Consider the following 16,169-nt stretch of genomic DNA (forward strand, 5'->3'; position numbering starts at 1 on the left):
CCCACATGTCTACTTTACATCAGCACAATTTTGGAAACAATTTTTTTTTTTTGGTAGGACATTCTAAGGGTTAAAAGTTGACCAGGAGCAAAAATTAAAGATGTGTCTGACAGGATATCAGGACTCTTCAGACCTACAGATGACTACCCATTCCTGCTACTACATGTGGGGACAAATGACACCGCAAGAAACGACCTGGAAACCATCTGCAGAGACTTTGAAGACTTAGGCAAGAAAGTGAAAGAACTGGGAGCGCAGGTGGTCTTCTCTTCCATCCTCCCAGTGGATGGCCATGGAACAAGGAGGTGGAATAAGATTCTGCAGGTGAACAACTGGCTACGTCGATGGTGCCGTCAGCAACGATTTGGATTTCTGGATCACGGAGTGAACTACTTATACGATGGACTACTTGCTAGAGATGGGGTGCACCTTACGAAGACTGGAAAGCATGTATTTGGAAGTCGCCTTTCTACACTTGTAAGGAGAGCTTTAAACTAGAACAACATGGGAAGGGAAGCAAAAGACCAGAAAAAGCCATACACCTGACAAATCCTATTGAGGACTCTGCTATTAGAAGTGGAAAGGAAGAACAAAGACAAAATAATCTAATTAATAAAAATATTGGAGAAAGAGAAACCAATCACAAACTAAAATGTTTCTATACTAATGCACAAAGCATGGGCAACAAACAAGGAGAATTGGAACTACTAACACAGGAAAAGAAATATGATGTCATTGGAATCACTGAAACTTGGTGGGACAATACACATGATTGGAATACAAGACTAGAAGGATACAACTTATTTGCAAGAAACAGACTTGATAAACGAGGAGGGGGTGTCGCATTGTATGTTAGAAACACGTATATCTGCACAGAGATTGAAGCTTCAGAGACTGGGAGTTCTGTGGAAACTGTTTGGGTAAGAATACAAGGACAGAACAATGGAAAGGACACCATTGTAGGCATTTACTACAGGCCGCCTGTGCAAGCTGAAGATATGGATAAACTCTTTATGCATCAAATGGCCAAGTTCTCCAAAAAATATGACATAGTTGTCATGGGAGATTTCAACTATCCAGACATTTGTTGGGAATCTCTCTCAGGCAAAACTAACAGGTCAAGGAAATTCTTATCCTCTCTTGCTGACAACTTTATCTTCCAAAAGGTAAGGGAGAAAACAAGGGGAACTGCTACCTTGGATCTAATCCTTATAAACAGGGAGGAAATGGTTGAGGAGGTAAAAGTGGCTGGGACCCTAGGAGGTAGCGACCATGCTATTTTAGAATTTTGGATAACTAGAGGAGGAAGACCTGTGAAGACTCAGACGTCAAGGTTAGATTTCAGAAATGCAGATTTTAAGGGATTCAGAAAGAGAATTGGAGGGATCCAATGGCTGGATATCCTAAAAGACAAAAATGTCCAGGAGGGATGGGAAATCTTGAAAAATGAAATTCTCAAAGCACAGTTGTTAACAATTCCGAAAAGAGGGAAGAATAGGAAGCATTTAAGGAAACCAGGATGGATGAACACAGAACTTAAGCACATGCTAAAAAGGAAGAAAAAAAGTTTATAAAATGGAAAGAGGGAGGCATATCTAAAGAAGAATATAATGCTGTCTGCAGAACCTGCAGGGCAAAAATCAGATTAGCTAAAGCTGAAAATGAATTGAGGCTTGCAAGAGATGTCAAAAGCAATAATAAAGGATTTTGGGGATATGTCAAAAGTAAAAGAAAAGTTAAAGATGCTATAGGATTTTTACAGGATGAAAATGATGAAATGGTAAGACAGGATGTTGAGAAGGCTGAACTTTTAAATTCCTATTTTGCATCTGTTTTCTCTCAGAAAGGAAATGTAACATCAACTGTTATTCACTGTCCTATTAAGGGAATAGAAGAATCCAGGATATCTATAAACAGAAAGATAGTGAGGAAACACTTAGCTAACCTAAATTAATTCAAGTCTCCAGGTCCAGATGAATTACACCCCAGAGTACTGAAGGAGATGGCAGAAGAAATTTTTGAACCCCTCTCCATAATCTTTGAAAATTCTTGGAGAACAGGAGAAGTGCCAGAAGACTGGAGAAGAGCAAATGTTGTTCCTATCTTCAAAAAGGGGAAGAAGGTGGACCCAGGCAACTATAGGCCGGTGAGTCTGACTTCTATACCAGGAAAGATCTTTGAACAAATTATTAAACAACATGTATGTCAATACCTGGATAAGAATGAAGTGATTAAACAGAGTCAGCATGGGTTTGTAACTAATAAGTCATGTCAGACTAACTTAATTTCCTTCTATGACAGTATCACTGATTGGGTGGATCAAGGAAATGCTGTAGATATAGTATATCTTGACTTCAGCAAAGCATTTGACAAAGTCTCTCATACTATCCTTATTGAAAAAATGACTAAGTATGGAATGGACAAGGCAACTGTTAGGTGGATTCATAACTGGCTTAGTGATCGGACCCAAAGAGTGGTCGTAAATGGCTGCACATCCAGTTGGAAGAATGTCTCAAGTGGGGTACCACAGGGCTCTGTCCTGGGCCCTGTATTGTTCAACATCTTTATCAACGATTTAGATGAAGGAATTGAGGGTAAACTGATTAAATTTGCTGATGACACAAAGCTAGGAGGGATAGCTAATACTAGAGAAGAGAGAGAGAGGATTCAAAAAGATTTAAATAAACTGGAGAAGTGGGCAGCAACTAACAGAATGGTTTTTAACAGGGAGAAATGCAAAGTACTACATCTGGGCAATAAAAATGAAAAAAGCATATACAGAATGGGAGGAATAGGGCTAAGTGACAGCACATGTGAAAAAGACTTGGGTATACTAATAGATCACAGACTGAATATGAGTCAACAGTGTGATGCAGCAGCAAAAAAGGCAAATGCAATTCTAGGATGTATTAACAGAAGCATGCAGTCTAGATCACGTGAAGTCATTATTTCCCTCTACTCCTCTTTGGTCAGACCTCATCTGGAATATTGTGTCCAGTTTTGGGCACCACATTTTAAAAAAGACATCAACAAACTGGAGCAAGTTCAGAAAAGAGCGACCAGAATGGTGACCGGTCTGCAAACCCTATCTTATGAGGAAAGGTTGCAGGATTTGGGAATGTTTAGTTTGCAAAAGAGATGACTGAGAGGAGACTTAATAACTGTCTACAAATATCTAAAGGGCTGTCACATTGTAGAAGGATCAACTTTATTCTAATTTGCACAAGGAAAGACTAGAAACAATGGGATGAAACTGAATGGGAGGAGACACAGATTAGATATTAGAAAAAACTTTTTGACAGTGTGATCAATGAGTGGAACAGGCTGCCACGAGAAGTGGTGAGTTCTCCTTCAATGGAAGTCTTCAAACAGAGGCTGGACAGACATCTGACTGGGATGATTTAGCGAATCCTGCTTTGAGCAGGGGGTTGGACCAGATGGCCCAGGAGGTCCCTTCCAACTCTACGATTCTATGATTTCTCATTTTTACAACAAAATTTACAAAAACATTTTTTTAGGGACCACACTATATTTAAAGTCACTTTGAGGGGTCTATATGGCTGAAAATACCCAAAAGTGACACCATTCTAAAAACTGGACCTCTCAAGGTGCTCAAAACCACATTCAAGACATTCAAGAAGATTATTAACCCTTTACGTGCTTCACAGGAACTGAAGCAATGTGGAAGAAAAAAATTAACAATTAACTTTTTTTTTTTTGCAAAAAATTTACTTCAGAACCAATTTTTTTTTTTTTTCACATGCGTTAAAAGAGAAAATGAACCACAAAATTTGTTGTGCAATTTCTCCTGAATACGCCGATACACCATATGTGGGGGTAAACCACTTTTTGGGCGCACGGCAGCGCTCGCAAGGGAAGTAGTTTGACTTTTTCAACGCAGAATTGGCTGGAATTGAGATCGGATGCCATGTCGTGTTTGGAGAGCCCATGATGTACCTAAACAGTGGAAACCCCCCACAAGTGACACCATTTTGGAAACTAGACCCCCTAAGGAACTTATCTAGATGTGTGGTGAGCACTTTGAACCCCCAAGTGCTTCACAGAAGTTTATAACGTAGAGTCGTAAAAATAAAAAATCATTTTTTTCACAAAAATGATATTTTTGCCCCCAATTTTTTATTTTCCCAAAGGTAGCAAGAGGAATTAGACCCCAAAAGTTGTTGTGCAATTTGTCCTGAGTATGCCGATACCCCACATATGGGGGGTAAACCTCTGTTTGGGTGCACGGTAGAGCTCAGAAGGGAAAGAGTGACGTTTGACTTTTAATCTCAAAATTGTGAGATAGGATGTCAGGTTTGGACATGTGCCTAAACAGCAGAAACCCCCCAAACTGACCCCATTTTGGAAACTACACCCCTCAAAGATTTTATCAAGGGGTATATTGAGCAATTTGAACCCACAGGTACGACACACAATATGATAACATTAGGTCGTCATATTGAAAAAGCTCATTTTTGCCACAAAAATTTTGGTTTAGACCTGAATTTCTTACTTTTGTCAGAGATTACACCAAAAAATAGACCCCAGAATTTGTTACCTACTTTCTTATGAGCGCGGCGGTATCCCATATGTAGTCAAAAAGTGGGGAGACAATGTGACAAATTTGGCTTTATTTGAAAATCCTTTGAGGAACTATTACTCACGGGAGGGAGGCCTGCTCCTAAAAACACAATGGCTGATTAAAAAATTTGGTCTTGCTAAGAAAACAGTTGTCCCGCATTTGCGTATATTGTAGCAGGAAAAATAAACTGTACTGGAATGAAGGGCAAAATGTGGAGGAAAATGGAGCCAAATATGTGGCAAAGCGGAGTTTGTTCCAAAGATGAAAGAACACCAGCAGGGCTAGAATGGCAGACACTCTCAGAGACCGGTCGCACAACGTCCTTTTAGCTCCATCAATCTCTATATGAGACACAAATGTGCCAATAGACGTGGTGCACCATAGCAAGCGCCCACCCGCCAAGGTCAGAACCACTATATGCACAAAACAACCAATCCCCTACACAATCTGTAAAGTATTGTCTGGTACCAGAGGTTCTGCAAGAACCATACGGTAAAGTCCACAGTGTATAAGTACGGAACGTCCTCATTTTCAGAAATCCTCCAATAAAATGATCATGCCCGTATCACCAACATAAATATAAGTAATATAAATGGAAGCCAAAGTATTGTGTAGAAAGACAGTCGTAAAAACAGTCAACGTTAGATAAATGGTCAAAAATGTTTGTGAGTAATCAAGTCCTAGAATTAATTTTCAGATGACCTGACTTTTCAAGCATATCTGTGGGGTCCACACTCTGGGGTGCACAGACGTGAGTACGTGGATGAGAATTTGTTGGAATAGTAGTTTGCTATGGGATTGATCAAGTGTTGGAATTAATTTTGGAGTGGAGTAAAATGGGATCTACTAATGAAAATATTCTCTACTACTTCTTCCAAATTACTCTCGTGGGGCCGCCACTAATCAGAAAATAAAACTTACCGTATATACTCGTGTATAAGCTGACCCCCCTAATTTTGCCACAAAAAAACTTATTGACTCGAGTATAAGCAGAGGGTGGGGAATGCAACATGCTCCATATTAATATATGCCCCATATAATGCTGCACAAAGGTTATTGGTGGCCCATAACATGCTCCATATATACCCATATAATAATGCTGCTGCGATATAAAAAAAAAAAAAATGACATACCTCTCCTTATGGCATGGCTGGCTCACCCTCCCCTTAGTGCTACTCACCCTCCAGGCATCTGCATATCCAGCTCTGCTACATCTCAGTCCAAGCATCTGTATCTCGCTTCCTGTCTTCCTCCTGTGTGGTCACATGGTACCGCTCATTAAAGTCATTAATATGCGGCTCCACCCCTAAGAGTGGAGAGGCGTCCATATTCATGACTTTAATGAGCTGTACCATGTGCCGGCCCAGGAAGAAGACAGGAAGGGAGATACAGACACCAGGACTGAGATGTAGCAGGGCTGGATATGCAGAGACCAGGAGGGTTGAGTATCATGTCTCCTACTCCCCCTCCCTCGCTGGCTTTCAGGTGTATGACTTGTGTATAAGCCGAGAAAGACTAAAAAGGGGCTGAAAAACTCGGCTTATACACGAGTATATGCGGTATATGAAAGAAAAAAATAATTGTAGGTGGTGTCATAGGTCTCAAAGCAGGGGGAGATACCAAGTCCTGGTTGGGATGGGCATGTGGGGCAATAGTACCGGGAATCACTCAGTCTGTCATGCTTCCTGCAAACCAGGCATCGTTTTTGAGGATACCTTTGGGTGGTAGTGACAGGGACAGAGTGAGGAAAATGGCACTCTGCAAGTCTCCGGGAATCCTCAGACTCAAAGGCTTCCCCCGGTGCCATTGACTCAAACATGAGGCCCTCAATTTTTTCCTGAAACTGCAGGAACGTAAGCTGTTGTATGTGGTAGTTTGGATAAGGTAGATTGCCACCTTTTTTACTAGGCCCTGGTCTTCCGCTTGACCAGGTATGCTTGCAGAACCTGGTCTGATAAGTCAACGTCACCCACAAATTTATTATAGTCTGTGACGCAGGTTTTTACCTTGTCCCTGGTGGCACCCTTCTCTGTAACCGTCACAGTGGTGTCCACACGCCGTGTGGTTAGCATGTAGACGTCCTTCCTGTCATTCCACTTCACTGCAAGAAGTTGGTCACTTGCGAGTGAGAATGACGCCCCCTTCTCCAAACATCTGGACACCAACTGTGACGGAAACCCCACTCTTTTTCCTGACTGTCCCACAGGCCCCTGTATTTTCAGTGTGGAGGGATTTATATAGGGGGACGCTTGTGTAATAGTTGTCCATACACACATGGTACCCTTGATTTAGAAATGGCATCATTAGCTCCCACACATTTTTGCCTGGGATGCCAATTGTCTAGGGGAAGCTTGGGGGGTTTATTTGGCAGTCCCTACCTTCATAAATTAGGAAGGTGGAAGTGTACCCTGATGAGCTCTCACAAGTTTTGTATAATTTGATTCCGTATTTGGCACGCTTGGAGGAGATAAATTGGCGGAATGACAGACGGCCCTTGTAGCTCAACAAGGACTCGACGACTGCCCCATTTTTCTCTGGGGTATAGGAATTTAGAAATGAATTTTGCAGGAGGGAAATTAGGGGTCTCAATTTATTTAGCCGATCATAATTGGGGTCTGTTCTTTGGGGGGGGGGGCTTGGGAATTGTCACTGAAGTGGAGAAATCTCATCAGGGCTTCGTAAACGGACTCGGGACATGACGGCTGCAAATACAGGGGTGCTGTGGACAGCTTTTGTAGCCCAGTAAGAGCGGAGTGTGTTTTTTTTTTTACTAAACCCATATTCAGGGTAATGCCTAAAAAATATTTTCATTTTAGGGACATTTGTGGGGATCCAGGAACGGGAATGAAACATCTACTCTTATTCCAGGGACAGCAGAAAAGAGGGGAATCTGAGGGGAAAATCAGGTGTCATTATACCACAGTGATGGGGGGGACTGTGGTACTTGGTCCTGCCTCTGAAGCTTCAGCAGTGACGACCGATTTCGCTACCATCGGGCTGAGGGATCCCGTGGAGGAAGAGTCGTCGTCACTGTCTGAAAACTGCTCAGCTTCAGAGGCAGATTCTGTTTCGCTGCCGGAGAAAAGCAGGCTGTAAGCTAGCTCCGCACCGTAAGGTCTGGGGACCATTTTATTTCCCTGCCTAATGAAATACTAACCCTAATCTAACGCAAGTATTTTTTCAACTCCTACCCCTAACATGTGTAACCCTAACCATAGCACGTGTAACCCTAACCCTAACACGTCTAACCCTAACACGTGTAACTCTAACCCTAGCACATGTAACACTAACTCAAGCACGTGTAACCCTAACCCAAGCACATGTAACTCTGAACCTAGCACGTGTAACCCTAACACATGTAACTCTAACCCTAGCATGTGTAACCCTAACCCTAATATGTGTAACCCTAACCCTAATGTGTAACCCTAACCCTAGCACGTGTAACCCTAACCCTTACACGTCTAACCCAAGCACATGTAACTCTGAACCTAGCACGTGTAACCCTAACACATGTAACTCTAACCCTAGCATGTGTAACCCTAACCCTAATATGTGTAACCCTAACCCTATGTGTAACCCTAACCCTAGCACGTGTAACCCTAACCCTTACACGTCTAACCCTAGCACGTGTAACCCTAACCCTAGCATGTGTAACCCTAATATGTGTAACCCTAATATGTGTAACCCTAATATGTGTAACCCTAATCCTAGCACGTGTAACCCTAAACCTAACAAATTATTTTAAAAAAATTATAAAAAAAAATCTATATATTTTTTGTAATCCCTGACAATGGGGATGTGGAGAATATGCAGAACGGGGTGGGTAATTTGATTTTTAGGATGCTTGCGGACGCAGAGAATATGATTTTTGTTCACTGACAGGGCAGCACTTCAGTTGTAGTCTCTCTCTCTTTTCTCTCCCAGAACAACAAGGAGAGAAGAGAGAAAGCACAGCCCAAGTGCTGCCATATTTACTAATATTGGGAGTTTTGGTCACAGTGATAGGGTCTATCACAGTAATCAAAACCCAGCAGCCAATGAGAATATTCTTGCTGGTTCCTGGGTGCAGGCAGGAAGATTTTGGCGGGCACACTGCGCATGCGCCTGCAATTTTCTTTCTGCCAAAGGAAGGAGGAGGGCCAGGAAAGTGGAGTAACGCAGGAACGGTACATAAGGTGCCGTGGGGGGGCATCGGAGGACCCAGGGACCCCATTTCTCTCCCCTCTGATGTTAAAATCACGGGTTTTTTTGTTGTTGTAGTGATCGCCGTTATAGGGTTAACGGCGATCGCAACCCAGGAGTCGGTAAATACCGACCTGAATTATGCTATCTGGGGTCTTGGCTACCCCCGGCAGCTGAGACCTCAGAGAAAATCCGACTCTGGGGGGCGATATTTACTTTTTCCACAGCGCCGTTAATTACCGGCTCTGTGGTTTAAGTACCCTTAGCGACCGCCGTTACAAGGCGCATCGGCGTTCGTTAAGGGGTTAAGAAAATGAAAAAGACAAAGAACCTCTGCTCCAGGTCTTCCAACTGCATGTGGGTGAGCCGGACTCTATTCTTCTCCGACTATGGAAGCAGTCTTCACGCACGACGTCGCACTGTCAAAGGAGGAGGAGGCTACAGGGCTCTTGTCCACCTGTCATGGTCGGCTGACGAGGTCATTGGGCCACTGTCATTTACATTATTTTGCCCGATTGTATCAACATTTATTCAAAGAGCAATTTCAAGTCAATGCTCTGAGAGTCCCAACGAATCGTCAGATTATCTACTTGGCCTCGTCTTCTACCCAGGGAGATAATGATTTGCATAACATATTAATATTGCATTATAATGGCTGACCTTGATTTCTCGCAACAGGCAACATGCCGACGGCGACAACAATGCAGTGACTCATAGAAAACTACAGGTGATCTAGAATATTGCATGTCAATAAAAGAAAGTACATTTGCATTATAAAACAGTAGAAACTCCACCACATTGATCTGGTTAAAATAAAAACTGAGAAACCAAATAGCACAGAATAACGAGCTAGTGAACAAAACTCCTTCAAAACACATGGGTGAAGGTTGTTTGTTTTCTATTAAGGAATTTATGTTGCTTAAAAAGATCCTAAAAACAAAGCTCATTCAAAACACAACACTTAAACTATAGGTTAGACTCACAGCATTATACACTTGCTCAAAAAAATAAAGGGGACACTTAAACAACAGAATATAACTCCAAGTAAATCAATCTTCTGTGAAATCAAACTGTCCACTTAGGAAGCAACACTGATTGACAGTCAATTTCACCTGCTGTTGTGCAAATGGAATAGACAACAGATGGAAATTATTGGAAATTTTCAAGACACCATCAATAAAGGAGTGGTCCTGCAGGTGGGGACCACAGACCACATCTCAGTACCAATGCTTTCTGGCTGATGTTTGGGTCACTTTTGAATGTTGGTTGTGCTTTCAAACTCATGGTACCATGAGACGGACTCTACAACCCACACAAGTGGCTCAGGTAATGTCAATGCCAGCTGTGGCAAGAAGGTTTGGTGTGTCTGTCAGTGTAGTGTCCAGAGGCTGGAGGCGCTATTAGGAGACAGGCCAGTGCACCAGGAGACGAGGAGGGGGCCGTAGGAAGGCAACAACCCAGCAGCAGGACCGCTACCTCCGCCTTTGTGCAAGGGGGAACAGGAGGATCACTGCCAGAGCCCTGCAAAATGACCTCCAGCAGGCCACAAAGGTGCATGTGTCTGCACAAACAGTTAGAAAGTGACACCATGAGGATGGTCTGAGGGCCCAACGTCCACAGATGGGGGTTGTGCTCACAGCCCAACACCGTGCAGGACGCTTGGCATTTGCCACAGAACACCAGGATTGGCAAATTCACCACTGGCGCCCTGTGCTCTCCACAGATGAAAGCAGGTTCACATTGAGCACATGTGACAGATGTGACAGAGTCTGGAGATGCCGTGGAGAGTGATCTGCTGCCTGCAACATCCTTCAGCATGACGGGTTTGGCAGTGGGTCAGTAATGGTGTGGGATTTCTTTGGAGGGCCGCATGGTGTTGGGCTGTGAGCACAACCCCCATCTGTGGACATCGGGCACTAAGACCATCCTAATGGAGTCGGTTTCTAACCATTTGTGCAGACACATGCACATTTGTGGCCTGCTGGAGGTCATTTTGCAGCGCTCTGGCAGTGCTCCTCCTGTTCCTCCCTGCACAAAGGAAGAGGTAGGGGTCCTGCTGCTGGGTTGTTGCCCTCCTACGGCCCCCTCCACGTCTCCTGGTGTACTGGCCTGCCTCCCAGTAGCGCCTCCAGCCTCTGAACACTACGCTGACAGACACAGCAAACCTTCTTGCCACAGCTCGCATTGATGTGCCATCCTGGATGAGCTGCACTACCTGAGCCTGTTGTGTGGGTTGTAGAGTCCGTCTCATGCTACCACGAGTGTGAAAGCACAACCAACATTCAAAAGTGAAGAAACATCAGCCCGAAAGCATTGGTACTGAGATGTGGTTTGTGGTCCCCACCTGCAGGACCACTCCTTTATTGAGGGTGTCTTGATAATTGCCAATAATTTCCATCTGTTGTCTATTCCATTTGCACAACAGCATGTGAAATTGATTGTCAATGAGTGTTGCTTCCTAAGTGGACAGTTTGATTTCACAGAAGTTTGATTTACTTGGGAGTTATATTCTGTTGTCTAAGTGTTCCCTTTATTATTTTGAGCAGTGTATAATCCAGCTCAGATTATTTAATCTGCTTTATAACATTAATAAATGGTAAATAAAGCCGTGCAAATATCACTCACCCCACTGTAGAGGAGCCAGCTGCAAGTGTTCCAGAACGAGCTGATTCAACACCCCCTCCACGCTTGTCTCTCCTTCTCGCTTCAAGGACGGGTAAAAAGAAGTTAAGGTTTAATGGAAATAATATGGAAATCTAAAAAGAAAAACATTTATTCCAAAAGAATAAATATATCTGACTGGATAGATGTAAAATGCATCATGAATGAGAGATGTCACTGCATTTACACCAAAAAGGATATAGGTATATAAAGTATGATTGGTTCTGGTCTGAACTCTGACAAACCATCTCCATTGAAGAAAGTTCAAAACTATTTTTGAGAAGCGCAGCTCTGGGGTATAATACAAGCTGTAACTCAGGATCAGTAATGTAATGTATGTACACAGTGACTGCACCAGCAGAATAGTGAGTGCAGCTCTGGGGTATAAAACAGGATGTAACTCAGGATCAGTAATGTAATGTATGTACACAGTGACTGCACCAGCAGAATAGTGAGTGCAGCTCTGGAGTATAATACAGGATGTAACACAGGATCAGTAATGTAATCTACAGTGCCTTGCGAAAGTATTCGACCCTCTGGAACTTTTTAACCTTTTCCCACATTTCATGCTTCAAACATAAAGATACCAATTGTAAATTTTTGGTTAAGAATCAACAAGTGGGACACAATTGTGAAGTTGATCAAAATTTATTGGTTATTTACAAATTTTCGGGAAATTAAAAACTGAAAAGTGGGGCGTGCAATATTATTCGGCCCCTTTATTTTCAGTGCAGCAAACTCACTCCAGAAGTTCATTGTGGATCTCTGAATGATCCAGTGTTGTCCTAATTGACTAATGATGATAAATATAATCCACCTGTGTGTAATCAAGTCTCCGTATAAATGCACCTGCTCTGTGATAGTCTCAGGGTTCTGTTTGAAGCACAGAGAGCATCATGGAGACCAAGGAACACAACAGGCAGGTCCGTGATACTGTTATGGAGACGTTTAAAGCCGGATTTGGATACAAACTGATTTCCAAAACTTTAAACATCCAAAGGAGCACTGTGCAAGCGATCGTATTGAAATGGAAGGCGTATCATACCACTGCAGATCTACCAAGGCCTGGCCGTCCCTCTAAACTTTCATCTCAAACATGGATAGGACTGATCAGAGATGCAGCCAAGATGCCCATGATCACTCTGGATGAACTTCAGAGATCTACAGCTGAGGTGGGACAGTCTGTCCATAGGACAACAATCAGTCGTACACTGCACAAATCTGGCCTTTATGGAAGAGTGGCAAGAAGACAGCTATTTCTCAAAGATATCCATAAAAAGTGTCAGTTAAAGTTTGCAACAAGCCACCTGGGAGACACACCAAACATGTGGAAGAAGGTGCTCTGGTCAGATGAAACCAAAATCGAACTTTTTGGCAACAATGCCAAACGATATGTTTGGAGTAAAGGCAACACAGCTCATCACCCTGAACACACCATCCCCACTGTCAAACATGGTGGTGGCAGCATCATGGTTTGGGCCTGCTTTTCTTCAGCAGGGACAGGGAAGATGGTTAAAATTGATGGGAAGATGGATGGAGCCAAATACAGGACCATTCTTGAAGAAAACCTGTTGGAGTCTGCAAAAGACCTGAGACTGGGACGGAGATTTGTCTTCCAAAAAGACAATGATCCCAAACATAAAGCAAAATCTACAATGGAATGGTTCACAAATAAATGTGTCCAGGTGTTAGAATGGCCAAGTCACAGTCCAAACCTGAATCCAATCGAGAATCTGTGGAAAGAGCTGAAAACTGCTGTTCACAAACGATCTCCATCCAACCTCACAGAGCTCAAGCTGTTTGCCAAGGAAGAATGGGCAAGAATTTCAGTCAATCGATGTACAAAACTGATAGAGACATACCCCAAGTGACTGCAGCTGTAATCGCACCAAAAGGTGGCGCAACAAAGTATTAAGATAAAGGGGCCGAATAATATTGCACGCCCCACGTTTTAGTTTTTGAATTTCCACAAAAATTTAAAATAACCAATAAATTCCGTTCAACTTCACAATTGTGTCCCACTTGTTGTTGATTCTTCACCAAAAATTTACATTTGGTATCTTTATGTTTGAAGCATGATGTGTGGGAAAAGGTTGAAAAGTTCCAGGGGGCAGAATACTTTCACAAGGCACTGTATGTACACAGTGACTGCACCAGCAGAATAGTGAGTGCAGCTCTGGAGTATAACACAGGATGTAACTCAGGATGAGTAATGTAATATATGTACACAGTGACTGCACCAGCAGAATAGTGAGTGCAGCTCTGGGGTATAATACAGGATGTAACTCAGGATCAGTAATGTAATGTATGTACACAGTGACTGCACCAGCAGAATAGTGACTGCAGCTCCGGAGTATAATACAGGATGTAACTCAGGATCAGTAATGTAATGTATGTACACAGTGTCTGCACCAGCAGAATAGTGAGTGCAGCTCTGGGGTATAATACAGGATGTAACTCAGGATCAGTAATGTAATGTATGTACACAGTGACTGCACCAGCAGAATAGTGAGTGCAGCTCTGGAGTATAATACAGGATGTAACTCAGGATCAGTAATATAATGTATGTACACAGTGACTGCACCAGCAGAATAGTGAGTGCAGCTCTGGAGGATAATACAGGAAGCGTAATGTAATATATTTGCCTAGTGTTGTAACTTGGTGATGACATATCTAGATGACAGACCAGTGTCCTGTACCTCCAGGCTGCATGCAGGTATAGGCTTATACCTCATTACTCAGTAGATGACTGGACATAGAGTTTGTGCTCAGCACATCCCGGCTCCATGTGGACCGGTACCGCCAGCGCTGTGCAGAGCGCTCCACCATAGGCAGCTTGTTATTTTGGTGCTGTGGTGGTTGTGGATGGGGCGGCTTATTTCCAGTTCATAAACTAAGCACAAAGATTCAGAAATGTAAAACGCTGCAGGTTCCCCAATGCTGACCACAAGGCTCTCTCCTCGCACTCAGCGGCGCAGCGATGCGTATCTATGGTAACAAACTACCTGGGTCCGTGCGGTGGACATTATCCCAGCTGGCCTGTGGTGCACCCTCCTGCGGCTGCTAAATATATCCATTACACCGCGTTGCTATGGCTAAATCCGCCACCATCCTTAACCTTTAGTCTCCCAGGGTTGTTGGAACAACAGCAAGTAAAATGCATGAAGGAAGAAAGTCCGAGCGTCTCTGGTGCAAAACCTGCCCCGGAGCGCGGACACATGACAGAGGAGACATTGCCGGAGCGCGGACACATGACAGAGGAGACATTGCCGGAGCGCGGACAGACGACAGAGGAGACATTGCCGGAGCGCGGACACATGACAGAGGAGACATTGCCGGAGCGCGGACACATGACAGAGGAGACATTGCCGGAGCGCGGACAGACGACAGAGGAGACATTGCCGGAGCATGGACACACGACAGAGGAGACATTGCCGGAGCACGGACACAACAGAGGAGACATTGCCGGAGCGCGGACACATGACAGAGGAGACATTGCCGGAGCGCGGACACATGACAGAGGAGACATTGCCGGAGCGCGGACACATGACAGAGGAGACATTGCCGGAGCGCGGACACATGACAGAGGAGACATTGCCGGAGCGCGGACACATGACAGAGGAGACATTGCCGGAGCACGGACACACGACAGAGGAGACATTGCCGGAGCACGGACACAACAGAGGAGACATTGCCGGAGCGCGGACACATGACAGAGGAGACATTGCCGGAGCACGGACACACGACAGAGGAGACATTGCCGGAGCACGGACACAACAGAGGAGACATTGCCGGAGCACGGACACAACAGAGGAGACATTGCCGGAGCGCGGACACACGACAGAGGAGACATTGCCGGAGCACGGACACATGACAGAGGAAACACTGCCGGAGCACGGACACACGACAGAGGAAACATTGCCGGAGCGCGGACACACAACAGAGGAGACATTGCCGGAGCATGGACACAACAGAGGAGACATTGCCGGAGCGCGGACACACGACAGAGGAAACATTGCCGGAGCACGGACACACGACAGAGGAAACATTGCCGGAGCGCGGACACACAACAGAGGAGACATTGCCGGAGCACGGACACACGACAGAGGAAACATTGCCGGAGCGCGGACACATGACAGAGGAAACAATGCCGCAGCGCGGACACATGACAGAGGAAACAATGCCGCAGCGCGGACACATGACAGAGGAAACAATGCCGCAGAGCGGACACACAACAGAGGAGACATTGCCGGAGCATGGACACATGACAGAGGAAACAATGCCGCAGAGCGGACACACAACAGAGGAGACATTGCCGGAGCGCGGACACACGACAGAGGAAACATTGCCGGAACACGGACACACGACAGAGGAAACATTGCCGGAGCAAGGACACACGACAGAGGAAACATTGCCGGAGCGTGGACACATGACAGAGGAGACATTGCCGGAGCATGGACACACGACAGAGGAGACATTGTCGGAGCACGGACACGTGACAGAGGAGACATTGCCAGAGCGTGGACACATGACAAAGGAGTGATTGCTGGAGCACGGACACATGACAGAGGAGATATTGCCGGAGCGTGGACACGTGACAGAGGAAACATTGCCGGAGAACGGACAAGTAAGAAAGGAGACATTGCCGGAGCGTGGAGACCTTGCCGGAGCACAGACACACAACAGAGGAGACATTGCCGGAGCACGGACACACGACAGAGGAAACATTGCCGGAGCGCGGACA

The 16,169-nt window shown here is 44.7% G+C and overlaps 1 protein-coding gene across 4 annotated transcripts in view; it reads right to left on the bottom strand.

Moving 5' to 3' along the window:
* The window catches only part of TRAPPC9 (trafficking protein particle complex subunit 9), a 691,224-nt gene that overhangs the window by 287,265 nt on the left and 387,790 nt on the right, over nucleotides 1-16,169 (bottom strand). For 3 of the 4 annotated variants that reach the window (XM_073590384.1, XM_073590387.1, XM_073590385.1), the window contains exon 21: nucleotides 11,390-11,480. The exons of the other annotated variant lie outside the window; for it this stretch is intronic. In XM_073590384.1, the coding sequence (XP_073446485.1) occupies nucleotides 11,390-11,480 (91 nt within the window). The remainder of the gene's footprint in view (nucleotides 1-11,389; nucleotides 11,481-16,169) is intronic. 4 annotated transcript variants of the gene reach the window in all.

The sequence above is a fragment of the Dendrobates tinctorius genome, unplaced genomic scaffold, assembly GCF_039654945.1.
Source record: "Dendrobates tinctorius isolate UK_male_01 unplaced genomic scaffold, ASM3965494v1 ptg000116l, whole genome shotgun sequence".
NCBI lineage: Eukaryota > Metazoa > Chordata > Amphibia > Anura > Dendrobatidae > Dendrobates > Dendrobates tinctorius.